Source organism: Cebus imitator, unplaced genomic scaffold (assembly GCF_001604975.1).
Source record: "Cebus imitator isolate Cc_AM_T3 unplaced genomic scaffold, Cebus_imitator-1.0 Scaffold563, whole genome shotgun sequence".
Classification (NCBI taxonomy): Eukaryota; Metazoa; Chordata; class Mammalia; order Primates; family Cebidae; genus Cebus; species Cebus imitator.
In genome coordinates this window covers 1,052,582-1,068,568 of record NW_016107878.1, presented here as the reverse complement: position 1 = coordinate 1,068,568, position 15,987 = coordinate 1,052,582, and the positions used below count along the sequence as shown (strand labels likewise).

General features: G+C 52.1%; 1 protein-coding gene across 9 annotated transcripts in view; it reads left to right on the top strand.

The window, feature by feature from the left end:
- SHANK2 (SH3 and multiple ankyrin repeat domains 2) overlaps nt 1–15,987 on the top strand; it is a 688,443-nt gene that overhangs the window by 169,922 nt on the left and 502,534 nt on the right. For all 9 annotated transcript variants that reach the window (XM_037733995.1, XM_037734000.1, XM_017515880.2 and 6 more), the window contains exon 9: nt 8,257–8,373. In XM_037733995.1, the coding sequence (XP_037589923.1) occupies nt 8,257–8,373 (117 nt within the window). The remainder of the gene's footprint in view (nt 1–8,256; nt 8,374–15,987) is intronic.

Below are 15,987 nucleotides of genomic sequence, written 5' to 3'. Positions count from 1 at the left end.
CCCTGCCTGTGGGAGGTTCTCTGCTGGAGCCCCCTGTCAAGTCGTTCCAGGTCCAAGCATTCTGGTTACCATCCTCCCTGGATGGGGCTGTGGGCACCCCGGCCGTGAGCTCCGTGGTGGAGATGGCAGTCAGCGTTTGCCTGGAAAGTTAGCGTGGGATGGGGCCACATGGGGTGTGGTCTTCTTCAGTTTGAGGTTTTTCTAGTGCACCATGGTGCCCACCATGTCCAGGTGCTGAGGTGACCACTGTTCATCCAGGTATTGAGGTGATTGCTGTGTCCAGGCCACAAGATGACCACTGTCCAGGCACCGCAGTGACCACTGTGCCCAAGCCTGGGCTTGGTCACAGACAGCACAATGCCAGGTGGTATAGGCAGGGCCGGTCTGAGCAGCGGCCGCATAGAGAGCCAGGTAGGGCCGTGGTGCCAGCTGGGAGTGGCTCATTCTGGCCAGGGGAGGTGGGGGCAGTGCTGGACCCAGGCCGCGGTGCTGGCAGGTGACCCTCAGATGTGGGCAGGCGACATGTGCTGGCCCCAGGGGCATTGTGAACGGGGTTCTGGAGGTGACAGCCCTCGGTGCTGGCACGTGCTTGGCGGCCTTGGAGGTGTGGCTGAGCCTCATGGTGGGACATGGATGGTAGCAGTTACTGCGCCTTTACAGGTGAGCACTTCCAGGGTGTGAGAGTCTGGGGTCCCCAACAGATGGCAGGACTGGAGTGTGGGAGCCCCTCCCCATGTCACTCTGCTCCCCCCAGGGCTTAGCATCTGCCCTGTGGCGCGGGCGGCTGCAGCAGTGAGCCGGGTTTGTGGGGGATCTGCTCTGAATTGACCTGCAAGGTCAGCTCTGTATTCTGAGCCCCTGTCGCCTGGCAAGGTTCTGTTTGGAGAAGGAAAAGAAGCATCCTCTGTCTGTGAGCCTCCGGAGGGAATGGGGATCCCTGAGTACCCGCCTTCCCAGTCAGCCCTGACTCCTCAGGGACAGTCAGGGAGCAGAGGAGAGGGCATGGATAAAGATGCCAACACCAGCCACCCACCCTCTGCACTTTGGCAGGTCCTCTGTCCTGCCCTCATAACACAGGCAACTTCATCTTCCAAAAATCATGTTATGAGAGCAATGGGCTCCATGGGGAAGTGGGCAAGGGCCACAGGCGTACGCAGGTGTATGCAGGTGTATGCAGCTGTATGCAGGTGTATGCAGGTGTATGCAGGTGTATGCAGGTGTATGCAGCTGTACGCAGGTGTACACAGGTGTACGCAGGTATACGCAGGTGTATGCAGCTGTATGCAACTGTATGCAGGTGTACGCAGCTGTATGCAGCTGTATGCAGGTGTACGCAGGTGTATGCAGGTGTACGCAGGTATATGCAGGTGTATGCAGGTGTACGCAGCTGTATGCAGGTGTATGCAGGTGTACGCAGGTGTATGCAGCTGTATGCAGCTGTATGCAGGCGTATGCAGGTGTACGCAGCTATATGCAGGTGTATGCAGGTGTACGCAGCTGTATGCAGGTGTACGCAGGTGTACGCAGCTGTATGCAGGTGTACGCAGGTGTACGCAGGTGTATGCAGGTGTACGCAGCTGTACGCAGGTGTATGCAGGTGTACGCAGGTGTACGCAGGTGTATGCAGCTGTATGCAGCTGTATGTAGGTGTACGCAGCTATATGCAGCTGTATGCAGGTGTACGCAGGTGTATGCAGGTGTACGCAGGTATATGCAGGTGTATGCAGGTGTACGTAGCTGTATGCAGGTGTATGCGGGTGTACGCAGGTGTATGCAGCTGTATGCAGGCATATGCAGGTGTATGCAGCTATATGCAGGTGTATGCAGGTGTATGCAGCTGTATGCAGGTATATGCAGGTGTATGCAGCTATATGCAGGTATATGCAGGTACATGCAGGTGTATGTAGGTACATGCAGGTGTATGCAGGTATATGCAGGTACATGTGGGAATGCCGGCCCACTTCCCTTTCAGAATGGTAGCGTGGCATCTGTGTGTGTGGTCGTTTCGGGCTGGACAGCACACTTTAGCAGACCCAGAGTGATTGTGTTCTCTGTATAGGGCTGCTGTGACAAATTTCCTCACACAGTAGACACTCATTACGTCACAGTTCTGGAGGCTGGAGTCTGAGATGGAGGTGTCGCATGGCCAGTTCCACCTGAGGCCTCTCTGGGCTCGCCGAGATCGCCTTTTCCCTGCATCCTCACAGGCTCATCCCTGTGCGTGTCTATGTCCTCAGCTCTCCTCATATAAGGACACCAGTCAGATGGGGTTAGGGGCCTCCTAATGGCCTTTTTTTTTTCTTTTTTTTTTTTGAGATGGAGTTTTGCTCTGTTGCCAGGCTGGAGTGCAGTGGTGCTATCTCAGCTCATTGCAACCTCCACCTCCCGGGTTCAAGCAATTCTCCTGCCTCAGCCTCCCAAGTAGCTGGGATTACAGATGCACGCCACCACGCCCAGCTAATTTTTGTTTTTGTGTTTTGGTAGAGGTGGGGTTTCATCATGTTGGCCTGGATGGTCTCGATCTCCTGACCTCGTGGTCCACCTGCCTCGGACTCCCAAAGTGCTGTGATTACAGGCATAAGCCGCCGCGTCTGGCGTGGCCTCATTTTAACTTACATCTGGAAAGACCCTCTTCACATAAGTCCCATGCTGAGGTCCTGGGGGTTGGGATTTCAACACCTGAATGTTGTAAGGAGGGCCGCAGTTCAGCTTGCAGCACCAACCCAAACCGAGCTGGCCACTCTGTGGTTTGCAGCCCAGCCCCTCCGCTGCCTGTGTGCCTGGGTTCATTTGGGTGTTTGGCCTCCCCTCACTGCTGGGCCTGCGGGAAGACCACAGCCAGCCTTTGAAAACCGTGGTATGTGGGGCCACGGAGCAGCTGGTGGCTCAGGCCCTGTGAGGGGCTTTGCCTGTGTTTGGACAAGACGCTGCTTCTCTACTGACGGGCAGCCCACTTCCTGACCCAGCAAGTGCTGAAATGACGTGACTCTTTGTTGTGTGAACTATGGTGTCTCCACCTCATGTTGCAAGGCATGTGCTTTAGGCTAAATGCCTAAGTGTGGTTGGGAATGATTTTGGGGGGGGGGCACAGAGCTGAGCAGAAGCGGTAGGGGGTTCATCTCTGCTGTTCCCCTGCAGTGCAATGACACCCCCTCTCCCCGCTGCGCTCCAGTTGCTGTTCTGAGCATTGCACAACCCCAGGGGGCGCTGTTCCTCATACCAAAGTTTTAGGCTCTGTAGCTGTATCACCAATGTCCAGCAGGTGGCAGTAAAGGGCTTGAAGGAAGGAGCACCCTTATTCCTAATTCACACCAAGTCTGGTGGTTGCTGAAGGGTGGGTGGGATTCTAGGCATTGCTGGGGCAAACACAGAGTTTCAAGGGGAGCCATCTCCATGTGCTCCAGGCCTCAGCAGAAGATTCAGAGGCAGCAGACGTGGGCGGAGTGCCCCACACATGCGTTTTCCAAAAAGCACCTCAGGAGAGGGGGTACAGGGTGCAGGTGTCAAGGGCTGTGTGCTGCCTTCCATCTCGTTACTCTCCACCCTCCTGTTACCCTCACTGCTGTCTCTCAACAGCCAGAAACCAGACACCCCTTCCAAAATAAGAGAAAGGGGTTAGTGCTGCTTCCCGTGGGGGAGGATCAGTTTCTTCCTTTAACACTTCGGTAGCTTTCATTATCTTCGTGTCAAGCGAGCACTACTTCCTTTTAAAATCGTAAATGACTGTTTCCATTTCCAGCTTGTGGAAGAGATGCAAGAATAGGACAAGGAACTCCTGCCATAAGCCCTTCACGCAGAGAGCACATTTGGGTTGTGCCCATGTCCCAGTCATGTCCCTGATAGAAAAGGATCCAGTCTGGGACCCTGCATGGAGCCCTTCCATCTGGGAGACTTCCTCAGGCTTCCCTTGGTTCTCATGGCTGTGACCGTTTTGAAGCTTTTTGGGGTGGTCATTTTGCTGGGTTTGCTTGGTGTTTGCTCGTGACAGGATCCAGCATATGCATTTGGCAGGAATGTCTAAGGAACGAGGATGTGCTCTCAGCACACGTCCTCACGGGGGCACGTGAGGACCATTTACCTGGTACTCATCCTGGAGGTCATGTGGACCACCTGGTTGGGTGGGGTCTACTGGGTGTCTCCTCTTTTTTTTTNCAGCCTCTTGAGTAGCAGTGACTACAGGTGGGCAGCACCATGCCTGGCTAGTTTTTTGTGTGTTTGGTTGGTTGGTTTTTGTTTGTTTTTTTTTTTTTTTTTGGAGACAAGAGTGTCACTCTTGTTACCCAGGCTGGAGTGCAATGGTGAGATCTCAGCTCACTGCAACTTCCACCACCTGGCTTCAAGCAATTCTCCTGCCTCAGCCTCCAGAGTAGCTGGGACTACAGACACACACCACCACGCCACCATGCCTGGCTAATTTTTGTGTTTTTATTAGAGACGGCGTTTCACCGTGTTAGCCAGGATGCTCTTGATCTCTCGACCTTGTGATCTGCCTGCCTCGGCCTCCAAAAGTATTGGGATTACAGGTGTGAGCCACCGTGCCTGGCCAGTTTCTTCTCTTTTGATGCAGGGCAGGCAAGCCCCAAGATGGGGGCTTAGCCCGGGAGGGTTCTAGGCTTCACCCAGGAAAGAATTCAAGGGCAGGCTGGTGGTATTGGATAGCAACGTTTATTGAAGCAGTTGCGAACAGCAGCAGCAGAGGTCCTGTTTCTTGCAGAGTGGGGCTGCCTCGTAGGCAGTGTGCACAGAACTGCAGCTCACAGGCCCTGCTCACTCACATTTATACCCACTTTTAATTACATGCAAATTATGGGGCAGGTTATGCAGAAATTTCTAGGAAAAGGGTGGTGACTTCTGGGTCATCAGGTCATTGCCGGGGAAAGAGGTGGTAACTTCTGGGCCTTGCCATGGCAACAGTAAATTGATGTGGCATGCTGGTGGGTGTGGCTGAGGGAAAGCTGCTTCTGCCCCGCCCTGTTTTAGCTAGTTCTGAGGTCTCATGTCTGAGTCCTGCTCACAGAGTCACGTCCCACCTCCTGCCTCACGTTGCTCCTTTGTAATTCATAGATCTTTTGTGGTGATCTTTGAGACTGTGCAAAAATCTGTTTCCTCATACCCCTTTCACCTGCAAGTTTTGTCATCCGTTGGCATTTCTTGCCAGAATGATTGCTATCACATTTGCAAAATGAAGATTTTTAAATCCTACCATTGCTTCTACATTTATTAGTCAAGTTTCTGTTATAAAGAAAAGGTTTCTCTTCTTGTTTATTTTTTCTTGTATTTACAAGGCAGACTTGCAGAGCTCTGTTTATTCAGGAGGTAATAATCTATTATTATTGTCCCAGTTTTAGCCAGTGGGTGCCCCTTCAGGATGGCTCCTGTGTCCTTGGGACACAGTCCCAATGATTTTTTACCATTTCCTTTGTTTCTGGCACAACAAGGTATTTCAAGCTCACTTAGGTCTTTTCCTGCCTCAGGAATCAGCCGTTTCTCCAAGGAGCCTGGTTCTTTTTAGTGTGGGGTGGTATTTAGAAGCCACGGTGTAGGTGCTTGGGGTGCTGATGGCTGCTGGGCTGTTGCTGGTCCTGCATCCTCTCAGTAGCCAGAGTTAGGGATGGGTAGCCATGTGGGCATGTACATTTTCAGTTTTATGTGTCTCTATATTAAGAGCTGTGAGTTTCTCCTGACACTCCCATTCCAAGCCAACGCCACAAGGCAAGTTCCAGTTTTCTCCTGTACTGTATTCGTAACTTCCTTCATTGACAGTGAGACCTGGGCTCCCATTCTCCTTCCTAAGTGTCCTTGTGTGTGCAGTGCCCTCCGTGCATGTCTGTGGATCTATCTGCCCGCCTCCTGGCTTGGATGCCCCTTATGCATCTGCACGGCCACTGCATCTTCCTCAGCAGGCGTGAGCTCTGTACCTCAACAACCAGGGGTTAGAACAGAAAGAAGACGCTAGCTGAAATGACACTTGAAAAAAAAAAAATCACTGCTAGCAGTAAGGCTATGGGATTCTGGGTGATTTCTGGGTTTTGTTCACACTTCTCTGTATTTCCCGGGTTTGTGTGTTATAAAGCCATGGACACAGGAGAAGCGGAAAATGGAAGAATGCTCTTGGGAATGCTCCTACGAGATATCAGCCTGGAGTCAGCAGCTCCGTTTTCTCTCTTCCCGTTGAGCCTATTTTGCCCTTGCAAGGAAAGACTGCGCTGGCTCCATCTGACTGATGGGACTTACAGGCTCATAAATTCAGATTAACTAGGGAAAGGGGAATAATGAGTGTGGATTAATTGTTCCATGTTTTTATGCTAGTATTAGTTGTCTTTATTGACCAAAGAGCAATTAAATTAAGCTGTAACGTGTTGCCTCCAGAAGTCCTTCAGGGGGTTCCAAATAGCCAGGGATCCTTCAGTTTAAGGAACACAAATCCCAATGCAAACTAATGGGTGTAGGGGAGGGAATTCTGCCTAATCTTTATGTCCCTGAAGTTGCAGCATCAGTTGTAGCATGGAGGGGCTCATACAGTGTCAGCTTAGCTATGTGCATGACTCTTCCTGTCTCTTCTCTTTGTCTCTCTTTCTCTCCTTTTTCCTTTCTTCTTCTCCCTGCACCTGCCACACTTCCCTTCGGTGTTGAGGGTCCCAGCAGCTCCAGGGCTCTGTCACTTTTCTGCTTTCCACTCTGGAAGGAAGAAAGAATTTTTCCTAGTAGTTCTGACAAATGTTCTTGCTTGGAACTTGGCATCTTCTCTGAGGTCCCACGGGCGTCCCTCACTGTGCCTGGGAGATGAACCTGATTGTTCCTGCCTGTGTCTTGCGCTTCTGTAGGAGTCGGGTGGGGAGGCCTTCCCTGGACCTCTGAAGGTGGAGTTGGGGTGGACCCCAAAGGCAGACACAGCTGCAGTTCTCAGAGGAAGGGGCCATGAGGGCCAGGCAGGTGAGAGCAGTGAGATCTGCAGCAGGGGTCTATTTATAAATTAATGAGATTTGTCAAAGGCACAGCGATGGTAAATGGATATTCCTTGGGTTTCTTTTTTTAACAGCTCATCCAATTAATAGTTTCAGTATCTTCCCTGTCATATTTCCTCACTGTTAATCGCTGGAGTGTGGCTCTTTCTTGTGGACCATGAGAAGCTGAAGTTCACCTCTATCTGTCTCATTTAGCAGAAAAGCAGGATTCGTGAGAAACCCTTCCTGGGCTGCCATGGCACCCACTGCTCTCAACACCCCTCGGCCGCCTGCCCTTGGCAGGGGTCACCTCTTTTCCTCCCGACCTTGAGGGTGAGACCTGTTGGGTCAGGACCGACATTTCTCCAAGTCCAAGGTTGTGGCTTCAATGTGGAGCAGTGTGTGGCTGGACAGAGACGCCCTCACCACCTGCGCAGGGACCTCCCTGGCCCCTGTAGGCTTCAGCAGGGAGGGGCTATGCTGGTTTACTGAGTGCTGACTCAGCGCCCAGCCTCGTGTGGGGCCCTGAGGGGTTCTTTGTCCCACGTGATTCTCATCTGAACCCTGCGAGGGTTGAAGGTTGTTCCTGCCTACAGATGAGGCTGCACATAGGTGCCGAGGCAAAAGTTCTGATACATGGTTCATGCCTGGGTCTGTCGGACCCCTGAGCCCTGATGGTTCACAAACCACACGTGTTGCCCCACAGAAGGTCTCCGAGAGGAGTTGATCGTATGTGGGGCTGATGTACCCCTGCAGCCTGCGGCCGGCTTCGGAGCTGGACTCCATTAAAGCAGTCGTGGGGCCGTCCCTAGCACATAGAAGGACCGGGCTCACTCCTGTGGATGCGGCAGAGGGAAGAGCCTGCGAGGGCCTCTCCTGACCTCCCTGGAAGGGGGGATCTCTCCCTGGAAGGGGGATCTCGGGTAACTGAGGCCAGTGCTGAGCATTCTGGTTTGCATCTTGTGGAGCTGGCTGAGTTTGGGAGAAAGACGCCCTGTGCCTCTGGGCTCTCGGCCTCCAGATAGGGCTGGAAGGAACTTTGTGGCCCCTTCGCAGACCCTCTGTCTCACAGCTGAGCACCAGTCCCCAGTCCCACCATGAATGTCCTTCTCCCCGGTCCACAGCCAGGGGCCTGGCATGACGGCCGATGTGTTTGGAGCCCTTGCCCAGATGGTGGGTGGGTGGTTGGGGTCCACAGAGGCCCTGTCCTGCCCTGCTCTGGTAGAGCAGCCGAGTGGCCGCTGTACTTTGCATGTGCCTGTGGCTGTTGTGTGGAGGGTTCCCGACTCACAGCCTGAGTTCTGTGTTTCAGGCCTGCAGGTACGGGCACGTGCAGCACCTGGAGCACCTGCTGTTCTACGGGGCAGACATGAGTGCCCAGAACGCCTCCGGGAACACGGCCTTGCACATCTGCGCCCTCTACAACCAGGTGAGTGGTGAGCACGCTTGAAGGAACTTATGTATACTGTGGCCCATTTCCGAAACAAAGTGCCTTAAATCGGCTTAAGTCGGCAAACTACAAAGGAAAATATAGGAAGCCCTTGCTTAAATAGCAAACGCCTGCTTGCCTGCCCCTGCCTCTTTCTTGCCCTCACCCAAACCAAAAATGTTTACTCTGAGGTGAAAGTTTACTAGCCTGCAAAACTGCTCGATTTGTCTGTTCTTATCAGCCTGCCCAGCTTCTTGGATCATAAGTCAAGTACTTAAAAAGCCGCGAAAGCTAACTAAAATTGCAATTTGCAAAATGCAGCAAAATAACCCTTAAAAACCACCTGAAGCCCCAACCCAACAACCAACAGGCAACATCCGGAAAAACTGTGACCTCATAGTACTCAGCCTATGAGGAACCGGGGGAGGGGCCTGTGCCCTGGGGAATAAGTTCCTTGTTGAAACTGTGCTGGGTGTGCCTGCCCATCAGACACCCGATCTTGCAAAACCGTCATTAAGAGTCTGATTTTCAGGGCTGGGTGTGGTGGCTCACGCCTGTAATCTCAGCACTTTGGGAGGCCAAGGCGGGTGAATCACGAGGTCAGGAGATCCAGACCATCCTGGCTAACACGGTGAAACCCTGCCTCTACTAAAAATACAAAAAATTATCCGGGCGTGGTGGCGCGTGGCTGTAGTCCCAGCTACTCGGGAGGCTGAGGCAGGAGAATCGCTTAAACCCAGGAGGCGGGGAGGTTGCAGTGTGCCAGGATCATGCCACTGCACTCCAGCCTGGGGGGCAGAGCGAGACTAGGTCTCAAAAAAAAAAATGGGGGGGGAGCCTCACTTTCGCTGTTTTCCGGGTCTCTGAGTCAATTCTTTAGGTTTAAGTGGGTAAATTTGTTTCTCACATGCTCCAGCGGCATGCACCCCAGCCAGCCCTAAGCCTGGGGGCACCGGGAAGGCCTTGCAGGGGGTGTCTCAGGTCCTCTGCTGCCTTGGTGGAAACGGTTACCCTATTGTAGAAGAGAGGAAATAGAACCCCAGGAAGGTGAGGCGAGCTGCCTGCTCACACAGCTGGTGCCAGAACTGGGCTCAAGGTTCAGGTCTGGTCACGGCCGCGCCTCAATGTCACCCATGCCCCAGAAGATGTGCGAGGATCCAGGTGCTCTTGTCCACCCTCCGTAGCTGGGATGCAAATCCTGCTCAGTTCTGGGGTCGGCTATCTACCCCGTTTGCAGGCCTCTATGTGGGACATGGAGAGGGGCAGATCAGTCATGAGAAGGGGAAGGACATGGTGAACAAAGCCCCAGGATAGTTCTGGTACCCCCGCCAGGCATGCGTGGCTCTGTCACATGACAAAAGCAAGCCTTCCAGCCAGGTGCATCAGCTTACTCCTGTAATCCCAGTGCTTTGGGAGACCGAGGGGGGTGGATCGCTTGATCCAGTTTGAGATTAGCCTGGGCAACATGGTGAGACCTCATCTCTACAGAAAATTAAAAAATTAGCCTGGTATGGTGGCATGTGCCTGTGGTCTCAGCTACTTGGGAGGCTGAGATGGGATGATCACTTGAGCCTGGGGGTTTAAGGCTATAGGAAGCCAAGATCATGCCACTGCACTCCAGCCTGGGTGACAGACCGAAACCCTGTCTCCAAAATAAAAATTAAAAAAGCAAGCCTGGGCTGGGCATGGTGGCTCATGCCTGTAATCCCAGCACTTTGGGAGGCCGAGGCCAGCGGCTCATGAGATCAGGAGTTCGGGACCAGCCTGACCAACATGGTGAAACCCCGTCTGTACTAAAAATACAAAAAGTAGCTGGGCGTGGTGGGCGCCTGTAATCCCAGCTACTCAGGAGGCTGAGGCAGGAGAATCGCTTGGACCTGGGAGGCGGAGGTTGCGTTGAGATGAGATTGTGCCACTGCACTCCAGCCTGGGCGACAGAGTGAGAGTCCCAAAAAAATAAAATGTAATTTACAAAAGCAAGCCTGGCCAGGTGCAGTGGCCCACACCTGTAATCCCAGCACTCTGGGAGGTGCGGGTTGCAGATCATGTCAGTGCACTCCAGCCTGGGAGACAGAGCTAGACTCTTACAAACAAACAAACAAACAAACATACATAAATAACATAAGCCTTCCACCACTGCACGGGACAGATATGCCCCAATGCCCCAATGTGCTTTTTCTTTAAGTGGCAAAGTACACCATTTTAGCCACTTTTAAGTGTGCTGTTCCGTGGCGTTAAGCCCACTCACGTGGCTGTGGAACCGCCCACCATTCATCTCCAAAACTCTCTTAATCTTGCAAAACTGAAATTCTGTCCCCATCAAACAATAACTGCCCCCTCCTCAGCCCCTGGCAACCCCCGTTCTGCTTTCTGTGTCTATAGATCTTCCTGTCACAGGGACTCAATGTGAGTAGAAGCATGAAGCGTGTGTCCTTCCGTGTCTGGCTTATTTTACTGAGCGCGATGTTTTCCAGGTTCGTCCGTGCTGTAGTCTGTGTTGGGATTTTTTGTCTTTCCTTTTTAAGCTGAATGATATTTTCAAGCTAAATAATACTCAGTTGTGTGGTCCTTATGCATTGGCACCTGGCAGCGGGCCCCGGCTTGCTTCCACCTTTTGGGTGTCGTGGATGATGCAGCTGTGAACATAGGTTTGCAAAGATTTGTTCAAGACCCTGTTTTCATTTCTTTCGGCGAAAAACACCCACAAGTGGAACCTCGATGTGAAAAACCGAATAATAATCTTCACACTATTCCGTGTAAGACCAAGCGGAAGAGCCAAGAATAACAGGAAATGAATGTGTCTGGAAAGCACTGAAGGCTTGTAGGACGTGAGCCCTGCCCTCTGCGAGGCTGAATCCTAAATGACAAGGCCAAGTGACCCCCCCATCTAGTGTGTGTACCGTGGCCTCACGAGAGGCAAAGCAGGGTGAGGGGGCTACTGGTCCCGCGGGAGGGGGGAAGTCGTGAGGGTTTAGGCAGTGGGGGCGGCCTGTGGAGTGGAGCTGGTGAGAAGGGGCCCGGAGCTCATGGGGCATAGGTAGCATTCGGGCACTGCTTTAGGAGGACAGGGGCTGTTTCTCTGTTTCTGGGTGCTCAAAGTCAGGGTAACTCCTGGACATCACTATTGGAGAACACCTCTGTCCTTTGCTTCTTTTTACTCTTTCTCTGATTTCAGGGAACTTCAGATCAGGAGGGTGGCGAGGTGTGGGTGCTTCACTAAGTGACAGAGCGGCATGGGGTGGGAGGGCGTGGCTCTTCCTCCTGGACAAACAGAGGGAGGTCTCGGAGGAGGAGCCCTGCTGGAGGTCCAGGGCTCTTTGTGCCTGGGTCTATCCCCCACAAGCTGTTAGCATTATCTTCCCGACCCAAAGCAGGGTTCCCATCCTGTGGACTCGCTGTGGCCTCCGGGCTGAAATCTCAAGCCTCACCCTTTACCCAAGCCGTTCCCCAGCCCTTCCATGGCTACTCACCAGCCCACGCCTTCAGCCCCTCTGCTGGAGTCCCACTTGGCTTCTAGCTGTAAAATCTTCTTTGCCTCTTTGCCCTGGAAAACTCCTGTGCATCCTTCAACACCCAGTTCAGACTTCCTGCCCCTCAGTCAGGCCTTCTGGTAATGCCTCCTTCACATAGTTAGTCGTACATTTTGCTCTGCAGCCCGTTGCAAGACATAGCCAGGGTGAAATGTCCAGGACCAGGCAGTTATTATGCCGTCCCTGTTTTCTCTGCTGATAAGTCCCTTCCCCTCGGGTCCACCCGAGAGGAAGCACGTGTGGATGCCATCGGAGGCATAGGTGCCATCTTTCACACGTGGCACAAGAGAACAGGCTGGCTGGGGGTGGTTAGCGTTTCAGCTGGGCTGTGAGCAGTGCTTTGCAGAGCTGCTGGCTTCCCCGTCAAGGAAAGCACACTGATGTGGTTTGTATGCACCTGTGTCCGTAGGTATGCCACAGCGTGTGGATGCTGAAATGTCTGCGTGAGTGTGGAGATACATTTCTCAGCTGCATTAGGAAAACACATCATGAGGCTTGGCTGTGGCTGGGAAACACATCTGCACCAACATCTGCTTCCTAATTACTGCTTTCGATGGGAAAAACATCCCTTAATTTTCCCCAGTAGGTTGCAAGCACATTTTATCTTGAAAAATCAAGAAAAGCCTATTTTTTGTCACTTGAAATAATTGTGGGCAAGATGGTATTTGAAAGTGTTGATGTTTCTTTCCTATTAGAAAAGTCTAACACATTGTGATGATCTGTATTGAGCTCAACTCAACATCACTCCATAGTCCACATGCCCCTGTCTGTCCTACACTTCAGCTGCTGGCTCCAGAAGGGTCCCAAGCTGACTAGGGCTCCGGGATATCCTCTCCCCACCTTGGGCCTCAGGTTAGCACAGGAGCCAGCTGCTTTTGCTCTCAAGAGCCAGTTGGTGAATATTTTAGGCTTTGCGTGTCACATGGACCCTGTCATAACAACTCAACTGCCAGCCATGGTAGTGCAAAAGCAGCCATAGACAGTATGTAAATCAGAGTGTAGCTGTGTTCCAATAAAACTTTATTTACAAAACAGGCAGTGGGCCGATTTGGCTTGCAGGCCATTGTTTGCTAAGGCTTGGAATAGAAGACTGCATCTGTTCCTCTCCCCCACCTGTCTGATTGATGGATCCTCCTCCTCAGGGCTGGGTGGCTTCTCCTACAGCCAGGGGGCCTCTGGAGGCAGTGTGGAGAGCTGTCCGACTCCCGCCTGTGTGTGCCCCCTCTCCTGCCTGGGTGGAAGTACCTTAGCTGGCCCCCCTGGTTTTGACTCCTGGCCTTGCATGACCTCCAGGAACCAGTGGGCAGGTCACAGGCTCTGGACTTGTCGGCCCCTTGACCTCTGGCTACAGTCGGAATGTCAGCCAGTGGTCTAGGATACAGCTTTGTGAATCCCTCTTACTCCTCCTTGGGGTTCAGCATGTCTTCAATCTCCTCTCTCGTTCCCTTCCCAAACTCTTTGGAGTGTCTTACTAATGTCATTAAAGAAGCTGGTCCAAACTGTACCTCGTGTGATTCCAAGAGAGGCCCAGCTTCGTGTCTGTGTCTCCGGTAAGTGCCTGGGAGGAATGCAGAAGTCCCGCCTCTGTCCCACAGCCAGTGCGTGTTGTACTTGACTCAAAGCTTGTCTCCTTCTTGTGTCACCAGCTGGACACCGTGCTATACTCACTCCCCGTCATCTACACATGTGTGAGGCATGTGGTTGCATGACAGCAGGCACTGGAGGCAGCAGAAAGCACTCTGGCAACTATAAGCAGAAAGGGTGCCTTACGGGGCACACACACACAGGGCATGCAGGGAGTACGTTAGTGTTGAACAATAGACTGTCCAGGGGTGGGACAATCAGGACAGGATTCAAGGACGGGAGTCAGGAGGCAGCCTCGGGGAAGTGGCACAGTCGTGCAAAGAAGCCTGGAGGTCTGGGTTCCATCGGCTAGACCATTGCCTTGCTGTGCTGTGCTGGACAGGCTGTCGTCTCTCTAGGGCCCTGAATTACCTCATCTGTAATGTGGGGATGATTACACTGAATTCACAGCATTGCTAAGAGGCTAAAAATAGAAAACAAATCTATGCTAATATGGTATTCGTGGAACATAGTGGATGCTCAGTAAATAGTGGCTGTGCTGATAGGAGTGGTGGTGGTGGTGCTGATGATGAAGGCACTGGTGATGGTGGTGGCGATGGTGAAGGTGGTGATGGTGATGGTGGTGGTGGTTGATGGTTTTGGTGGTGGTAGTGATGGTAATCAAGGTGATGATGCTGATGGTCATGGTGACAGTGATGGTGCTGATGGTTGTGTTGATGGTTGCGGCGGTGATGGTAATCAAGGTGATGGTGCTGATGGTGGTCATGGTGACAGTGATGGTGCTGATGGTGGTGGTGAGGGTGGTCGTGGTGGTGGTGGTGGTTGATAATGATGATGGTGATGGTGAAGATGGTGATGGCAGTGGTGGTGATGTTAATCATGGTGAAAGTGATGATGATAATCAAGGCGATGGTGATAATGGCCATGGTGACAGTGATGGTGATGATGGTGCTGATGGTGGTGGTTGATGGTTGTGATGGTGATGATAATCAAGGTGACGGTGCTGATAGTGGTCACAGTGACAGTGATGGTGCTGATGGTGGTGGTGTGGGTGGTCATGGCAATGGCGGTGGTTGATATAGTGATGGTGGTGGTTGGTAGTGATGGTGGTGGTGATGGTAATCATGGTGATGGTGATGATGGTTGATAGTGATGATGGTGATGGTGAAGATGGTGGTGGCAGTGGTGGTGATGGTAATCACAGTGATGGTGATGGTAACCAAGGTGATGGTGATGATGGTCATGCTGACAGTGATGGTGATGATGGTGGTTGACAGTGATGGTGATGATGGTGGTTGATAGTGATGGCGCTGATGGTGGTGGTGAGGTTGGTCATGGTGATAGTGATGGTCATGGTGATGGTGATGATGGTGGCGGTTGATAGTGATGATGGTGATGGTGATGGCAATGTAGCAGAATAAATGAGGTTTGTAACTGAGCTATAACCTCCATATTGGAATAACCCCAAGAACTTGTGCATAGTACAGATGCCAGGCTTCCAACCCATAACTCAGAATTCCAGTGATGCTGAGAAATCTGCAGAGCAGCAGCTGGCTCCACTGTGAGACAGCACTAGCATACCAGACTCCATGCTCACTAAGGTCTCTTTCCATTCTGCCTTCACAGAGCATGGCCAAAGTCATTATGGCATCTAATTGTGGCTTGACAGGTCTTCTCCCTGAACATGGCCTGTGGTCACCAAATACAGTCATGATGGCAGTGGTGGTGTTCCCTTGTGGAGCTGGGGAACTTGCCACACAAAGGCATTCTATTTGTCTTCCCTAGATTTTCAGATTCTTCCAGTCTCTTTGGATGAGTCTTATAGCCCTTGAGCTTTTCTGCTACAGACACTGGGGGTCAGGGTGGAGTCTTCTGTTGTCTAGGACTGTGTCATGCATGGCTGGGTATTTAGGATTCACAGCTTCTGGGTGCTAAATACCAGGAGTGTCCGTCACTCAGTGTGCCATGAGACTACTTTTGTACACCACCCTCCCTCTTTTTACTTGTAGATTAAGTCACGGTACTAACGATGATGGCAGTGCTGATGATGATAGTGACAGTGATCATGTTGATGGTGAGTGATGGCAGGTGATGACGGTGGTGATGATTGTGATGATGGTGGTGATAATTGTGATGGTGGTGACTATGCTGGTGGTGATATGGATGGTGATGGTGGTGATAGTGGTAGTGGTGGTGGTGAGGACGGTGGTGATAGTGGTAGTGATGATGGTCAGATTGATGGTGAATGATGCAGGGGATGGTGATGTGGATGGTGATAGTGATGATGGTCATGTTGATGGTGAGTGATGGTGATAGTGGTGAGATTGATGATGGTGATAGTGTTGGTGTTGACGGAGGCAATGGTGATGGTGACGATGGTCATATTGATGGTGAGTCATGCAGGTGATGGTGATGATGACGGTGATGAGGATGGTAGTGATGGTGATAGTGATTGGATGATATGGATGGTGATGACAGTGGCATTGGTGGTGGTGGTGGT